General features: G+C 46.9%; 1 protein-coding gene across 1 annotated transcript in view; it reads left to right on the top strand.

The window, feature by feature from the left end:
• Window positions 1-17,415, top strand: part of LOC114581887 (polyunsaturated fatty acid lipoxygenase ALOX15B-like) — a 43,347-nt gene that overhangs the window by 9,704 nt on the left and 16,228 nt on the right. The window contains exons 2-6 of the mRNA XM_028702584.2: window positions 6,126-6,330; window positions 8,207-8,288; window positions 13,265-13,387; window positions 16,064-16,167; window positions 16,937-17,109. Of these exons, the coding sequence (XP_028558417.2) occupies window positions 6,126-6,330; window positions 8,207-8,288; window positions 13,265-13,387; window positions 16,064-16,167; window positions 16,937-17,109 (687 nt within the window). The remainder of the gene's footprint in view (window positions 1-6,125; window positions 6,331-8,206; window positions 8,289-13,264; window positions 13,388-16,063; window positions 16,168-16,936; window positions 17,110-17,415) is intronic.

Here is a 17,415-nt window from a genome sequence, read left to right as displayed (position 1 = left end):
GGGAGCTCACGCCGTCGCAGGGATTCGAACCACCAACCTTCCAATCAGCAAGCCCAAGAGGCTCAGTGGTTTAGACCACAGCGCCACCCGCATCCCTGCAAGTGTTATTCAAAACCTGCAATTGTTTTCATTTGTTTGCAGTGGTTTCTCAAATACCGTACATTGCAAATCTTTCCCATTCTTTTTTGAAACTTTTGTCCTCTTGGTTTCTGAGCTTTCCAGTCTTTTTTGCCATTTTGGTGTATTCCAGCAACTTGATTTGACCTTCATCTCTTATATGGGGATTTCTATGTTCTTTCTATTTTGGGGCTAAAAGCATCCATGCAGTCGTCGTTGCATGCATGAAAAGTCTTTTCTGCTCTTTGGGATCTTTGTACCTAGAATCCCTTTAAAAAAAGCTTCAGGTTTAATTATAAATCTATTTTAAACATTTCCCCCCCATTTCATTATACATCATTTCCCAGAAGGTTTTTATTACACGCCCACCACATATGATGAAAGTTGCCTTCTTGTTCTTTACATTTCCAACAAATATTTGTACTTGTCCTGTGCATTTTTGCTAATTTAGTAGAACTCAGATACCATCTATACATCATTTTCATATAGATTTCTTTCAAGGTACAACACACCAAAATTTTTAAATGTGTTTTCCATAACTTTTCCCAAGTGGTTATTTGAATATTATGTCCCAAATCTCTCGCGCAATGTACGTATCATTACTGATTTAACCTGTTCATCCTTTGTGTGCCATTCTAAAATTAATGTATACATTTTCAAAAGGAATTTTACATTATTTTCTAACATCTTTTTCTAATCTTGAGGCTTCACAACTGAATCCTTTCTTTTTATCTGTCTTAAAAGTCTCATTTAATTGGTGATACTATAACCAATCAGTTAATAAATGCCTTATCTCTCCAAAATCCTTCAGTTTCACCTGATGTTTTACTTCAATTAACAGCTCTATATAATTCACCCATTCATTTCTCATCTTTACTTTTTTCGGAGATATTGCTTCAATTGGGGAAAGCCACCATGGTGTTTTCTGTTCTAGTAAAGGAAATTGATTTCCTTACTAGATTATTCTGAAAATCTTTATGTGCTTTTGCTTTTTCATACCATAGGTATGCATGTCATCCAAATCTATTATCATGTCCTTCCAAATCTAAAACATCTACATTTTCCAATAATATCCATTCCTGGAGCCAGCAGAGACAAGACGCCTCATAATATAGATTTAAATCTGGCAAGGCGAACCAGATCTTTAGCACCTGTTAACAATTTATATTTTATTCTTGGTTTCTTCCCCTGCCAGATAAATCTTGTAATATCTTTTTGCCATTCTTGGAAGCATCCAGCGCCACTGACCACAGGTATTGATTGGAATAATAACAACATTCTCGGCAATACATTCATTTTTATAACTGATATTCTTCCCCATAATGATAGGTTCATCCTTCCCCAAATCTCTAAGTTTCTCTTTATCTCTATGTAGTTATCTTTAAAAATATTAATATTCTTAGCTGTCAACCAAACACCTAAATATTTGATTTTTTTCCTCTATACATATGCCCGTAGTTTGTTGTAAGTCCTTCTTATATTGTTCTGTCACATTTTTCACCAAAACTTTAGTTTTGTTTTTATATAGCTTATAAGCTGCTACCTGGCCAAATCCCTGGACCTTCTCCAAAACTTTTGGTATACTACTCTTGAGATGTTCCACCGTAATCACAAGGTCAAGGTAAATTTAATGCACTTGACTCCCCCGCAAAGAATTCTGGGAACTGTAGATTGTTAATTCCTGGGAACTGTACCTCTGCGTGTGAAATTCCTTTTTTGTGGGCTGGGCTGTGTGGGATGCGCTTTAAGTGACTGATTATTTATTATTATTATTTATTCAATTTATACCCCGCCCTATACCCAGAGGTCTCAGGGCGGTTCACAAACAAGACCACAACATATAAAATCAACCCAAAAACTAACTCAATTTTTTTTAAAAAAAACCAAAAGAGCCACATTCTAAAAGGGATGTCAATAAGATCAACCAAAGGCCTGGTTAAAAAGCAACATTTTTGCCTGGCGCCTAACGAAGGCGCCAGGTGAACTTCCCTGGGTAGAGCATTCCACAGACGGGGAGCCACTGCAGAGAAGGCCCCGTTCTCGTGTTGCCACCCTCTGGACCGCTCAAGGAGGAGGCACATGAAGGAGGGCCTCAGAAGATGATCTCAGGGTCTGGGTAGCTTCATATGGGAAGAGGCGGTCCTTGAGGTATTGCGGTCCTGAGCTGTTTATGTGTTCAATTGATCTGGATCGTAAGGTAGGTAAAGGTAAAGGACCCCTGGACGGTTAAGTCCAGTCAAAGGCGACTATGGGGCTGCGGTGCTCATCTCCCTTTCAGGCCGAGGGAGCTGGCATTCGTCCGCAGACAGCTTTCCGGGTCATGTGGCCAGCAGGACTAAACTGCTTCTGGTGCAACGGGACACTGTGACAGAAACCAGAGCGCACGGAATCGCCATTTACCTTCCTGCCACAGTGGTACCTATTTATCTACTTGCACTGGCATGCTTTTGAACCGCTAGGTTGGCAGGAGCTGGGACAGAGCAATGGGAGCTCACCCCATCGCAGGGATTCAAACCGACAACCTTCCGATCGGTGAGCCCAAGAGGCTCAGTGGTTTAGACCGCAGCGCCACCCACGTCTGGATCGCAATCAATTCTAGGAAGGCCCATTTTGTCACACACACATTCAAACCACACTGCCTCGCAACAGGAAGAAATTAAAGAGGTCAATTGATCCATTCTGGGAATGCAGGGCCTGTTGGATTCCAGCCTGATTGGCAGAGGAGCCCTGTTAAAAAACAATAGTGGCGCCTCTCATTGCTCAGTTGCCTTCTTCGATCCACCCTGTCACTTGCTTCCGTGATGGGCAGCCGGGAGCCAGCACACTGGAGTTTCTCTCTCTCTCTCTCTCTCTCTCTCTCTCTCTCTCTCATGTTCTCCAACCCACGTGCCATTCCAGTGGCAAGTACAGTCTGGCCTGGAATCTGAAGGAACGTGACGGGAAGGCGTCGCTTTACGGGTACCGTCAAGCGAAAGCGAATCCTCAGCAGCAACTCCAAGTTGACTCACGGCCATGCGGCAAGGCCTGTCCTGGACTAGGTTTGCGAAGGACGCCAATGCACAGACTCAGCACATGCTTAGGGCGGGAGCAAAACAGCTCCCACCCCCGAAAAAGTGTGGTGTTGTTGTTTTGAAAGAACTGGACGTACCCACACAAAATCAAAGCAGTCAAAATCAGGGCTTTGTTAGGCTTCCTTATCCACTCCCCCGTTTTCCGGCTCTTCTTTTATTCTTTACCCCCTCTTAGGCACACAGGGATCTGCTTTATATTGTTAACGGAGGAATCCGAGGGCTCCCTTGGACGAAAAACAAGGACCCCAGCCAGGAATACCAGAGCAAAACAGCAGCCAGTAGGCTTGGTCTTTATTGAAGGCTGTCGCGACAGGACTCCCACCTGCCACAAGGTGGAACAAGATGGAAGCCCCAAACAAAAGAGCCCCCAAACTTTTATTAGCTGCTAATCCCCATGTTACACCCCCCAAACTACATCACTAATACATCATGGTTACATCATGAAAGGGGAGGTCTGGTGGCAGTAATCTGGGCATCCTGGACCCTGCCCCATGGTTCTCCTTGCCCTCCACCAAACACCCATCAAGTGTAACAAAAAAGATATTTACATTTCCCTGTTTCCCAGCCAAGTTAATCACACCCTTTCGTCTTCATCTGGGTTTGTTCTTTCTGGAATGGCTACCTGTCTGGCACTCAGGTATCAGGATGCCAGGGATGATCACTCAGGCAGAGGGGCTGCTGAGGAGCTGAGCTCACATGTCTATATAAATGTCTGAAGTTTTCCCAGTGAGCCAGTACAGAGATAACATTTATCAGTGAATTCTTACATTTGGTATCGTGCAGCAAAGGCCCTTTGAATAGATAGGAAGAAACTGTGACGAAGTGTTTTGTGGGGACAACTCACAAAAGTCACCAAAGCGATTGTGCTGGTTTTGGTAGTGGGCTGCATGTGCATGATATCTGCTGGAGGGGCAACACCCCCCCCCCCAACCTATGCATAAATTCCTGCAACAATATGCAGTCAGGTCATTGGTCCATTTAACTCAGTACTGTCGACACTGACTGGCAGCAGCTGTCCAAGACCTCAAACAGGAAGCTCTGCCAGCCTTGTCAGGAAGATCACAGAATCATAAGAAGGGACCCGAGGGTCATCTAGTCCAACCCTCTGCAATGCAGGAATCTTTTTGCCCAGTGTGGGGCTCGAACCCACAGTCCTGAGATGAAAAGTCTTGTGCTCTACTGGCTGAGCTATTCCGCAGGCCAGAGGACTGAACTGCTGCATGCAAGGCCCTGAGAGATGTCTCCTCCCCAATAGTTTTGAGATAAGCTTCATGCCCTATGAAATATACTCAGAGTTGAGAGTGGATTTCATGCTCTTTATTCAGCTCATAGTGGTGAGGAGGAAATGGAGGTTCCCCCAAAGTATCTGCTTTATATACCGGTACATTATTTACACAATGGGCTGCACGTGATTGGCTAATTCCAGAATTCTCCTGTAGGCCAATCAGGTTGTGGATTCACTTCCATCTGGAGCTGGATTGGGTGGCTCCTGCAGACCAATCATACTGCTGCATTGTTCTAGGACCAATCAGACTGCTGCCTTCTGAATCCTGTTGTTCTAGGACCAATCAGACTGCTGCATTTTGGATCCTATTCAACTCAGTACATAACACCCTAAGTTTTTATTTTCTCAGATGTTAAAAGTGTCCTGTTTCCGGACTGTTCCAATAAATCAGTGGGATGTTTGGGGTCATGTTGACCCCAAAACTGTTCCAAGGAACATGGGAGCTGGTGGCTGACAGGATTTCCACTGCCCAACAGTGGAAAACAGTACAAAACTTTAACCGTTCTGTGTGGTATAAGAACTTGTAGGCCTTTGTGAACCCTGAACATTTTTATTCAGTGTGGCAGGACTGTAATCGCTTACGTTTTAGATTTGGACACGCAAGAATTTATCCCTGTGTTGCCTAGAGAAATATGGGTGTCATGATTTAGGATTCGGGTGCCATAACTCTTAGAATCCTAGAATTGTTGGAAGGGACCCTGGGGTCATCTAGTCCAACCCGCTGTGACACAGGAATCTCAACACAAAACGCCCCCCCCCCCAATTCAATTTGAAGCCCTGCTTTGCTTTGCAAATGCTCTAGCAGTTTACAATTACATCATTACATGCCCTGCTTGGTATTGCCAACGCTAAGTAGATCTTTTATTACTGTTTATTTTGTTTTGGTTATGCAAGACTCCGTTTAAAAAGGAATTAAAGAGTGTGTCACCCTAAGCGTTCTGCGTTGTGTGGAAGCAGCGTAAGCAGCGGGGAGCCGGCTGCACGTTCCTTGCTTTGGAGAAAACGTATACAGAGGTTGCATTTTCATAGCTTTCCACCCAAAAGTTTCTAGCCCTCAGGGCGTCTTATGCTGTGGGCGTACAAGTTATTTAGTTGCAATTCCTGCATTGCAGGAGCTTGGACCCGATGACTCTCCACCCCCAACGTTCTGCCTGGACACTGAGGTCCAGCTCCGAGGGTCTTCTGGCGGTTCCCTCCCTACGAGAAGTGAGGTTGCAGGGAACCAGGCAGAGGGCCTTCTCGGTGGTGGCGCCTGCCCTGTAGAACGCCCTCCCAGCAGATGTCAAGGAAATAAACAACTACCTGACTTTTAGAAGACATCTGAAGGCAGCCCTCTTTAGTTTTTAATGTTTGATGTTTTATAGTGTTCTTAATATTCTGTTGGGATATTATTGTTGTTGTTTATGTTGTTTGTTATTTATTATTACTATCCTGTTCTCACAGTGGCCAACCAATTTGCAGTTGCAATCAGACTGTTATTTGCAATCGCAGCCTGTCCGTTAGTGCTGCAACTTGGCGTTTGGTGTGAGTTGTTTTGCAATCACATTTTGTGGCAGAATCCATCCCAAGTTTGGACCAGAACTGAAATAATTCTTTCTTTCTTCCTTCCTTCCTTCCTTCCTTCCTTCCTTCCTTCCTTCCTTCCTCAACAGGTGGAGGAGCATGAAGTCTTTTGTGACCACGACCTGGGCCCAATCCTGCTGATCCACCTGCACAAGGAACCTTACTCCTTCTTCCCTGAGAACAGCTGGTACTGCAATGCAGTCGAGGTGACATCTCCGCACGGTGAGGTCTATCGCTTCCCCTGTTACCAGTGGATAGAGGGTTACTGCACCAAGTCCTTCAGAGAAGGAGCCGGTGAGTATTCCTCACTCCCCGCCCCCTGCCTTAATATCCCGGCACTTGCTGGAGAGGCAAGGTCCCATCCCATAATGACATCAATGATTCGTCCTGAAATGAGATTTGAAATTCAGAATGAGACTTTGTATGTTTGCTTGCTTGCTTTATTTTTGCAGACAACCCTGCCACCCAAAAAACACATTTAAATCAGACGTATTTATTTCGTTTTTACCTCCCGCTGAGGACCTCGTAGCAGGATGCATGGGTGTGATTGACAGGGCCAGCTCAGCTGTTTCTTGCCATCCCATTAGACTCTTCCTGCATTCGTTTATGGCTTTTATTCGGTAGGTGAGGGAATATATTAACTACCGTATTTTTCGCCCTATAGGACGCACTTTTTCCCCTCCAAAAATGAAGGGGAAATGTGTGTGCGTCCTATGGGGCGAATGCAGGCTTTCGTTGAAGCCTGGAGAGCGAGAGGGGTCGGTGCACACCGACCCCTCTCGCTCTCCAGGCTTCAGGAGAGCCCCAACGCCAGCCCCACAAGGTCGGGGGACAGAGGGAGGTGGAACGCCGCCATCCCGCTGTCTCCCGAAGTGGTTTGGAGGCTGACGGGGCAGGGAGACCCCGCCGCCAGCCCCGCAAGCTCCGGGGACAGTGGGGAGGCGCAGCGCATCTTCCCACTGTCCCCGGACCTGATCTGAAGGCGGGCAGTGGGGAAAAGAGCGCTTCTCCCCGCTGCCTGCCCCACAAGCTCCGGGGACAGCTGGGAGGCGCAGCGCGTCTTCCCGCTGTCCCCGGACCTGGTCTGAAGGCGGGCGGCGGGGAGAAGAGCGCTTCTCCCCGCTGCCGGCCCCACAAGCGCCTGGGGGGGAATAAATTTTTTTCCCTGTCTTTCCCCCCAAAAAAACTTGATGCGTCCTATGGGCCGGTGCGTCCTATGGGGCGAAAAATACAGTACATTTGATCCCTCTTCAGCCCCGGTGCGTGGGTTGAGACAGAGGAAAAATGCGGCCGCAAGCCTTTTTCAAAGGACAGGGCTTTTTGCAGACTCTTTCACAAGAGAAAGCCCTCTCAGGAGAGTCTAAATCTCATTTTAAGCAACTTAATTGAAAGCCTAGAGATTGGCCGTTAGGGCCAAAAATTCCCCTTTTGTTTCCCTGTTTATCAAAGAAACAGGCTATAGACTGGAAACTAAGTTTATAAAATGTATCGTTGACTCACAGTCAAGCATTTGTCCTTAGCAGCAACAGCGGTAAAAAGTAACACAGTTAAAATACTTGTATTTACAGTGAAAACAGCCTCAGGCATGTTTGTGATGCTTTGAGCAGAAGTCCACTATCATGGCTGGTTGGAGAGAGAAAAATACAGCCGTACCTTGGAAGTCAAACAGAATCCGTTCCGGAAGTCAGTCTGACTTCCAAAACATTTGACTTCCAAAGTGTGGCTTCTGATTGGCTGCAGGAAGTTCCTGCAGCCAATCGGAAGCCGCAGAAGCTCCATCGGATGTTCGGCTTCCAAAAGAACGTTTGAAAACTGGAACACTCACTTCCAGTTTTTGATCGTTCAGGAGCCGAAATGTTCGACTCCCAAGGCGTTTGGGAGCCAAGGTACAACTGTACGTCTCTGCTTCTTCCCTCCCAGGAGAGGAGGGGAAATGACATCACACAGAGCCTTCTCTGCCAATTACATTTCTATGGTCTGAGTCGGCGGCAGTACAGCTCTATGGTCTTAACCCTTTCACATGCTAACTAGCAAGAACGTGCATTGTTAGATTTGACTGCCTATCTCCCACATCCATAAGGATGTGTAAAAAGTGGAGAAATGCTAAAAATTGGGGAAAGCCAGGGAAAGTGTAAAAACCACTTGAACTTTTTCTTCCTTTCGTGTACAGCCAAAACTCCAGCGGACGACACTCATTATCTCCAGCGGAGGCACCGCCGTGAGGAACTGGTGCTGAGTCATACAAAATATGGGTGAGTAGAGAACAAATGTACAGAGAGACTTACCTACCTACCTAGGACGGCCTACCTAGGACCCTCGTACCTACGGGCCCGCCTCTCCCAGTATGCCCCACAGAGAGCCTCAAGGTCCATAAATAGCAACACCCTAGTGGTCCCGGGCCCTAAGGAAGTTAGATTAGCTTCAAACAGAGCCAGGGCCTTTTCAACACTGGCCCCGACTTGGTGGAACGCTCTGCCTCATGAGACCAGGGCCCTGCAGGATCTGATTTCTTTCCGCAGGGCCTGTAAGACAGAGTTGTTCCTCCTGGCCTTTGGCTTGAAGCCAATTTGATCCCCTCCCCCTCTTTCTTTTTCCTTTCTCCTCCGGTGATGAGGCTGCATTTTAATATTTTAATGTTTCGATATTTTAATGTTGTATTTTAATCTTGTTTTTAAGTTGTATTCATTCAGCTTGTTTTTATTATTGCTTATTAGCCGCCCTGAGCCCGGCCTTGGCTGGGGAGGGCAGGGTATAAATAAAAATTATTATTATTATTATTATTATTATTATTATTACCTACCTTCATTCCTCAACAGGTGGAGGAGCAGCAATGGTTGTTGCTGTTCTTGTTTTGCAGGAGGTAATCTTCTGCCTTAGGCACTGGCCCTAATATCCGGGTATCTTCATCATATCATTACATGTGTTAATTTTGCTATCATAGTGTTTGAAATCTAACTACCCAGAAGTGTCCTTACATCAGGCATGGAGAACATGGTCAAACCTGAAGGCCACATTCACTTCTGGGAAAACTTACAGCAGCCACGTTTTCCTTTCTTTCATAAAAATTATACACCTCTTGATTGTAAAGAACAAACAAACCTCAAAATGGCTTACAAAAAGATAAGGCAATAAAACCAAGAAAGATTAACAACCCTACTGTAACACATACAAAAGTTAAAATATTAAAAACAGATTAAAGTTCTCTGTTGGTAAATTAAAGGTAAAGGGACCCCTGACCATTCGGTCCAGTCGTGACCGATTCTGGGTTGCGGCGCTCATCTCGCTTTATTGGCCGAGGGAGCTGGCGTACAGCTTCCGGGTCATGTGGCCAGCATGACTAAGCCGCTTCTGGCGAACCAGAGCAGCGTACGGAAATGCCGTTTACCTTCCCGCCGGAGTGGTACCTATTTATCTACTTGCACTTTGACGTGCTTTCGATCTGCTAGGTGGGCAGGAGCAGGGACCGAGCAACGGGAGCTCACCCCATCACGGGGATTCGAACCGCTGACCTTCTGATCCGCAAGCCCTAGGCTCTGGGGTTTAACCCACAGCCTTGTCTAAATAAGAACATTTTTAGCAGGCACCAGAAAGAGTAAAGCGAAAGTGCCTGTTTGATCTCATGAGGGGGAGTTCCAAAGTGTAGGTGCTACCACCCTAAAGGACTTAGTTCTTACAAATGCAGAAAACGAGTATTGTGTGGCACCTGTAGCGGTGCCAGTTCTGTCAATCGAAGTGGGAAGGCGACCTTGTAGGTGCATGTGGTGGGCGGGACCAGAGGCAAAAGTGGGTGGGGCCACAAATTAAAAATTTGCCTTTGTAGAGTAGATTTGTTGCCACACACACTCCCACAGCCCTCTTTGTCCATCTCACGGAACAACGATTCCCAGAGCGGCTTAACAGTCAATCCCTTTTCCCAGGCAACTCTAGGAATTGCAGCTCAGTGACGGGAACAGACAGGGGCATAGCTGTCAAGCGTCCCTTATTTGGCGGGACAGTCCCTTATTCCAGCTCCATGTCCTGCTGCTGTCCCTTATTGCTGCTGTCCCTTAAATAAGCTACTGAAGTTAATGGGGCCTTTTCTATGTCCAGCTGTCCTTTGTCAACAACAAATTGTTGCTGGTTTTTTGTGTTGAATATATGCTATATGGTAATTTATGGACCTCTTAGGTATCTAAAGCCATTTGCATGCAACAAAATATGTATTCCACCAAAGTAATTGTTGATCCCTTACTTTGGCTGCTGGTCCCTTATTTTCCAGGCTGCTGGTCCCTTATTTTCAAATCTCTAAGTTGACAGTTGTGGACAGGCGTCTCCTAACAACTTTCAAGATCCTTAAGCAGCCACAGTTCCCAGGATTCCTGGGGGGGGGGAGCCACGACAGTACAAAATGACATCCCAGCACTTTGAACACAGAGTGCAGATGGGGCCTGACAACGGGCCAAATCCTGCCTTCCTTCAAACAGCCGCCATGCCCACCACCAGGCAATTAGTTCTGCGCTCCTGTTATATATTCAATGGTCTGTCTTTGCCTAAGCTTGAGTCTGGACTAAGGATTCTGAGCTCCTGTGTTCTGATTCGATACAAGATATCCAATCACAGAACGTATCAGGATTTGGGCCTCTGCCATTGGCTCTTGAACTCTGAGTCATGATTCGCAGTTTGGAAGTTTAGACAGCCAATTGCGTTGGGAGTGGGAGTGGCCCCAGGCTTTCAGAAATGCATATAAGCAGTTGCTTTGCCTCTGTTTCCCAGTTACAGTGGTACCTCGGGTTGCATACGCTTCAGGTTACATATGCTTTGGGTTACAGACTCCGTTAACCCAGAAATAGTGCTTCAGGTTAAGAACTTTGCTTCAGGATGAGAACAGAAATCGTGCTCTGGCGGCGCGGTGGCAGCAGGAGGCCCCATTAGCCAAAGTGGTGCTTCAGGTTAAGAACAGTTTCGGGTTAAGAACAGGACCTCCGGAACAAATTAAGTATTTCACCCGAGGTACCACTGTACGTGGCATGCATGCGTTTGAGTAGCCGGACAGTCTCTGTTTAAAAGCATGATGGGCAGGGAGGGATGATTCTCACAACAACTTCACACTCCTGTGCAGTCTCAGCTCCCAGCTTCTAATCTGCATCCCTGGCCTTGTTCCTGAACCTTGAAGCTCCTCTCCTCGTGCTTTGATCCTGGCATCTAGGAGTCTTGGTTGACCACAAACTTGACATGAGCCAACAGTGTGACGCGGCAGCTAAAAAAGCCAATGCAATTCTGGGCTGCATCAATAGGAGTATAGCATCTAGATCAAGGGAAGTAATAGTGCCACTGTATTCTGCTCTGGTCAGACCTCACCTGGAGTACTGTGTCCAGTTCTGGGCACCACAGTTCAAGAAGGACACTGACCAACTGGAACGTGTCCAGAGGAGGGCAACCAAAATGGCCAAAGGCCTGGAAACGATGCCTTATGAGGAACGGCTAAGGGAGCTGGGCATGTTTAGCCTGGAGAAGAGGAGGTTAAGGGGTGATATGATAGCCATGTTCAAATATATAAAAGGATGTCACATAGAGGAGGGAGAAAGGTTGTTTTCTGCTGCTCCAGAGAAGCGGACACACGGAGCAATGGATCCAAACGACAAGAAAGAAGATTCCACCTAAACATTAGGAAGAACTTCCTGACAGTAAGAGCTGTTTGACAGTGGAATTTGCTGCCAAGGAGTGTGGTGGAGTCTCCTTCTTTGGAGGTCTTTAAGCAGAGGCTTGAGAACCATATGTCAGGAGTGCTCTGATGGTGTTTCCTGCTTGGCAGGGGGTTGGACTCGATGGCCCTTGTGGTCTCTTCCAACTCTATGATTCTATGATCCCTGGGCTTTTTCCTGCTCTTCACTTGTTGCTGAGCTTGCCCTGGAATAAAGCCTGGCTACTTGACATACAAGAAAGGGCACTTGCCCTCATCCTTGGGCAGGAGACTGGGACAGGTGTAGCTTAAAGCAGTCCAAATCCTTTCCTCTACATCTTTTGCCCTAATCTGCACCATCAGACCCTCAGGGGACTTGAAACCACATAATGCTGGACTTACATTTATTAAAACGTCCTAGGTTCTTGAGAAGTAGAGACCTCACCTTGCCAACAAAGGTCCGTATAGTTAAAGCCATGGTTTTCCCAGTAGTGATGTATGGAAGTGAGAGCTGGACCATAAAGAAGGCTGATCGCCGAAGAATGGATGCTTTTGAATTCTGGTGCTGGAGGAGACTCTTGAGAGTCCCATGGACTGCAAGAAGATCAAACCTCTCCATTCTGAAGGAAATCAGCCCTGAGTGCTCACTGGAAGGACAGATCATGAAGCTGAGGCTCCAGTACTTTGGCCACCTCATGAGAAGAGAAGACTCCCTGGAGAAGACACTGATGCTGGGAAAGATGGAGGGCACAAGGAGAAGGGGGCGACAGAGGACGAGATGGTTGGATAGTGTTTTCGAGGTTACCAGCATGAGTTTGACCAAACTGCGGGAGGTAGTTGAGGACAGAGGTGCCTGGCGTGCTCTGGTCCATGGGGTCACAAAGAGTCGGACACGACTAAACGACTAAACAACAACAGGGTTTCCTCCTATGAGCCACAGGAACGGCAGAGGTGCAAAGCAGATGGGCGACCTCAAAAGGCAAGACCATAGGTAGGCCAACTAAGGCCCGGGGGCCGGATGCGGCCCAATTGCCTTCTCAATCCGGCCGGAGGATGGTCCGGGAATCAGCATGTTTTTACATGATAATAATATAATAATAATAATAATTTCTTATTTATACCCCGCCCATCTGGGCGGCTTCCAACTGAATATTAAAAACAATACAGCATTAGACATTAAAAACTTCCCTAAACAGGGCTGCCTTCAGGTGTGTTTTAAAAGTAAAATAGTTGTTTATTGCCTTGACATCTGTTGGGAGGGCGTTCCACAGGGCAGGCGCCACCACCAAGAAGGCCCTCTGCCTGGTTCCCTGTAACCTCACTTCTCGCAGGGAGGGAACCACCAGAAGGCCCTCGGAACTGGACCTCAGTGTCTGGGCTGAACGATGGGGGTGGAGATGCTCCTTCAGGTATACAGGACCTGTACATGAGTAGAATGTGTGCTTTTATTTAAAATGCATCTCTGCCTCACGGCGTTCTGTAGGAATTTCTCATTGGCAAACACAGTTCACAGGACTGCCTGGCCATCGTTCATTCGTTCTCCCTCTCTCTATCAATTTATCTACACAGGTGGAAGGAATACATCCCAGGAACTCCATATTGTGCCGATATCGATACGGACATGACGATGGAGTACAATATCCAGTACTCTTTCCCCAAAGTCACTGCCTTTTTCGGGCGTGGGACCCTCGCGTAAGTCTCGCGTAACCTGCCAGCACTTCTATTTTCTTTCTTTCTTTCTTTCTTTCTTTCTTTCTTTCTTTCTTTCTTTCTTTCTTTCTTTCTACATCGTTATTGAAAGTTCAAAAAGTACATAATTATATGTGCCCTAAACATGGCGAGACGTAAATAAAAGAGAGAAAAAGAAAAAGAGAAACCCGCGTAGAAAGGGAAAATAAGGGGGGGGGAGGGAACCTATATTTTAGAAGGTTTTTATTGTACTTCACCAGACCTTAACCTATTACACTACTGGTAAGACTGGATTCCAAATATCGTTGTATTTGTCCATGGCAAGTCCGCGTTAAATGCAAGTTGTTCATATGTTGCAAGTTTGTATATGTCTTCAATCCAATCGTAGAAGGAAGGCGCATTTTTATTTTTTCCAGTTCATCAGTATCGGTCTTTTTGCTGTGGTGAAAGCACAGAGAGTCCACTGTATTGTCTTTTTGTAAGGTTCCACGTGCTGGGTATATAGTTCAAGAGGATATTTTGCTCTGTAAATGTACGTACGGTTGTTCCGTACAGTTCTGTTGATAGTTTCAGTTAAAGGTAAAGGGACCCCTGACCGTTAGGTCCAGTCGTGGCCAACTCTGGGGTTGCGGCGCTCATCTTGCTTTATTGGCCGAGGGAGCCAGCGTACAGCTTCCATGGTCATGTGGCCAGCAGGACTAAGCTGCTTCTGGCAAACCAGAGCAGCGCACGGGAATGCCATTTACCTTCCCGCCGGAGTGGTACCTATTGATCTACTTGCACTTTGACGTGCTTTCAAACTGCTAGGTTGGCAGGAGCAGGGAAGGAGCAACGGGAGCTCACCGCATTGTGGGGATTCGAACCGCCAACCTTCTGATTGGCAAGTCCTAGGCTCTGTGGTTTAACCCACAGCACCACCCATGTCCCTGTTTCAGTTTCAGTTACCTTCTACCAAAAGTATCTGAAGAAGTGTGCATGCACACAAAAGATCATAGCAATAACAAACTTAGTTGGTCTCTAAGGTGCTACTGGAAGGATTTTTTTTTTATTTTGTTTCGACTACGGCTACCTACCTACCTGTAACTAGAACTTCCGCCAAAAATCTTTCAATATAGAACAATGAAAAAACTTATGTTTTAGAGAAGCATTGTCCCTATTGCATCTCCAACAGTTAGATACCATAGATAGCCCTTTTTTAAAGAAACGTAATGGGGTCCAGGATATTGTAAATAATATTTCTTGTTCTGTGAGCCTGCGAGCACTTCTTAAGCCAGAGATGACCTCTGCAGAGGAAGGTTTGATCTCCCCTGCTAGTCAAAAATATGGATTCAGTCTTGGGCTGGTTGTTTTGATTTCTTTAAGGGTCTACTGCCGCTGTGAGATACTTGGGGGTCACACATCCCCCTCCCCTCAAAATTAATAGGTTAAAGCCTCAGCACCTAGGACTTGCCGGTCGAAAGGTCGGCGGTTCGAATCCCCGCGGCGGGGTGCGCTCCCGTCGCTCGGTCCCAGCGCCTGCCAACCTAGCAGTTCGAAAGCACCCTCGGGTGCAAGTAGATAAATAGGGACCGCTTACCAGCAGGAAGGTAAACGGCGTTCCGTGTGCTGCGCTGGCTCACCAGATGCAGCTTGTCACGCTGGCCACGTGACCCGGAAGTGTCTGCGGACAGCACTGGCTCCCGGCCTATAGAGTGAGATGAGCGCACAACCCTAGAGTCTGGCAAGACTGGCCCGTACGGGCAGGGGTACCTCTACCTTTACCTTTATTATGTAATATTTGTATGCAGGCTTGGTTGTTGAAAAAGCTGCATACAAATATTACATAATATAACCTATTCTTTTTTGGGGGAGGGGGATGTGTGACCCTCCAAGTGTGGTTACACTCCAAACCCTATAGGCTTTGACCCTCAAGACCCCTGGGGATTTTTTTCCAACAATGCAACTTGCATACTTTCCAACTTTTCCCCATTCAAAACTGGGACACTCATCTTCCGGGACGCGTTCCCAAGTGAGTCACGTGACCTGTACCTTGCTCTCACCCTGAAAAGGTATTTTTTTTGAGAGCCAGTGTGGTGTAGTGGTTAAGAGCGGTGGACTCGTAATCTGGTGAACCGGGTTTGATTCCCCTCTCCTCCACATGCAGCTGTTGGGTGACCTTGGGCCAGTCACACTTCTCTGAAGTCTCTCAGCCCCACTCACCTCACAGAGTGTTTGTTGCGAGGGAGGAAGGGAAAGGAGAATAGCAGCCGCTTTGAGACTCCTTAGGGTAGTGATAAAGCGGGATATCAAATCCAAACTCCTCTTCTTTTTGGGGTGACAGCGCAGCGCAAAGGCACGCTAGATCACAGCACCCAAAATGGCTGCCGAGATCTCGTGAGAAAAAAATGGGATGACCTGTTTTATCCCGGGCCACTTGGAAGGTATGAAGTTGGGCATCACTGTTTCTTGTGGGAATGAGTTCCCTAGTTTAATGATGCAAGATGTGAAGAAAGCCTTTCTTTGGTCTCTTCAGCCGCCTCCCTTTGCACAAGACCTTGGACAGCAGCTGCCAGCCAGAGTTGGCAGCACTATGGTCTGACTCTGCATACAAGGAAGCTTTGCTCAAGGGCAGATAATCCTCCTCCTTTGTAATGGCATGCCTCTTCCTTGACAAGTTCTCTTTCTGCATCTCCTCCTCAGGCTGTTTGAGGCCAAAATGAAGGGCTTCCTGGACAAACCTTACTCCTGGGAGAAGCTTGAGGACATCCGCAAGGTCTTCTGGTTCTACCACACCCCTGGAACAGGTCAGTGATGGCTGAGGAAGCTGCCTCTCTTCAAAGCAAACCCTTTCCGCGAGAGGTCCAGAGCGTGGCAATAGAGAAGGGGCCTTATCGGTGGTGGCTCCCCATTTGTGGAATGCTCTCCCTAGGACGGCTCGCCTGGCACTATCATTGATGAGCTTTAGTAGAGTGACTCGGAAACAACAATTAATCCAGAATGTGGCAGCTGGGCTGGTGCCTGGATGTGGCTGCTGGCACCACATACAACACAGGTCCTGAAAGACCTACACTGGCTCCCAGGACGTTTCCGAGCACAATTCAAAGTGTTGGTGCTGACTTTTAAAGCCATAAACGGCCTCAAAGGCCCAGTATACCTGAAGGAGCACCTCCACCCCCATCATTCAGCCCCCTAAGGTCCAGCTCCGAGGGCCTTCTGGCGGTTCCCTCACTGCGAGAAGTGAAGCTACAGGGAACCAGGCCTTCACGGTGGTGGCTCCCGCCCTGTGGAACGTCCTCCCATCAGATGTCAAGGAGATAAACAATTATACGACCTTCCATAGACATCTGAAGGCAGTCCTGTTTAGGGAAATTTCTAATGTCAGGTGTTTTTCTGTGTTTTTGTATTCTGTTGGAAACCGTCCAGTATGAGCAGGGTATTATTTATTATTATTATTATTATTATTATTATTATTATTATTATTATTATTATTATTATTATTATTATCATTGGCAAAAGCGCTTCTTTTCCACCAGGCTTTCAATGATCTGTGTCTCTCCTTCTTCCCTTCTCCAGAATATGTGTTCAGGCACTGGAAAGATGATGATTTCTTCGGCTACCAGTATCTGAACGGAATCAACCCTGTGTTGATCCGGAAATGCACCAAGATCCCGGAAAATTTCCCTGTGACCCAGGAGATGGTGGCTGGGCCTTTGGGAGAATACACTACCCTCAAGGAAGAGTTGGAGGTTGTTCATTGCTCTCCTTCTCATTGGCTGTATCGCAAAGCCACATTCGTGTGTGTGTGGTGTGTGTGTGTGTGTGTGTGTGTGTGTGTGTGTGTGTGTCCTTCTCTATGCATTGTTGTTGTTGAGTCGTTTAGTCGTGTCCGACTCTTTGTGACCCCCTGGACCAGAGCACGCCAGGTACTCCTGTCTTCCACTGCCTCCCGCAGTTTGGTCAAACTCATGCTGGTAGCTTCAAGAACACTGTCCAACCATCTTGTCCTTTGTCATCCCCTTCTCCTTGTGCCCTCCATCTTTCCCAACATCAGG

Source organism: Podarcis muralis, chromosome 13 (genome assembly GCF_964188315.1).
Source record: "Podarcis muralis chromosome 13, rPodMur119.hap1.1, whole genome shotgun sequence".
NCBI classification, from domain to species: domain Eukaryota; kingdom Metazoa; phylum Chordata; class Lepidosauria; order Squamata; family Lacertidae; genus Podarcis; species Podarcis muralis.
Note: the sequence above shows the minus strand (reverse complement) of the source record. Positions and strands in the feature narration are given on the sequence as shown.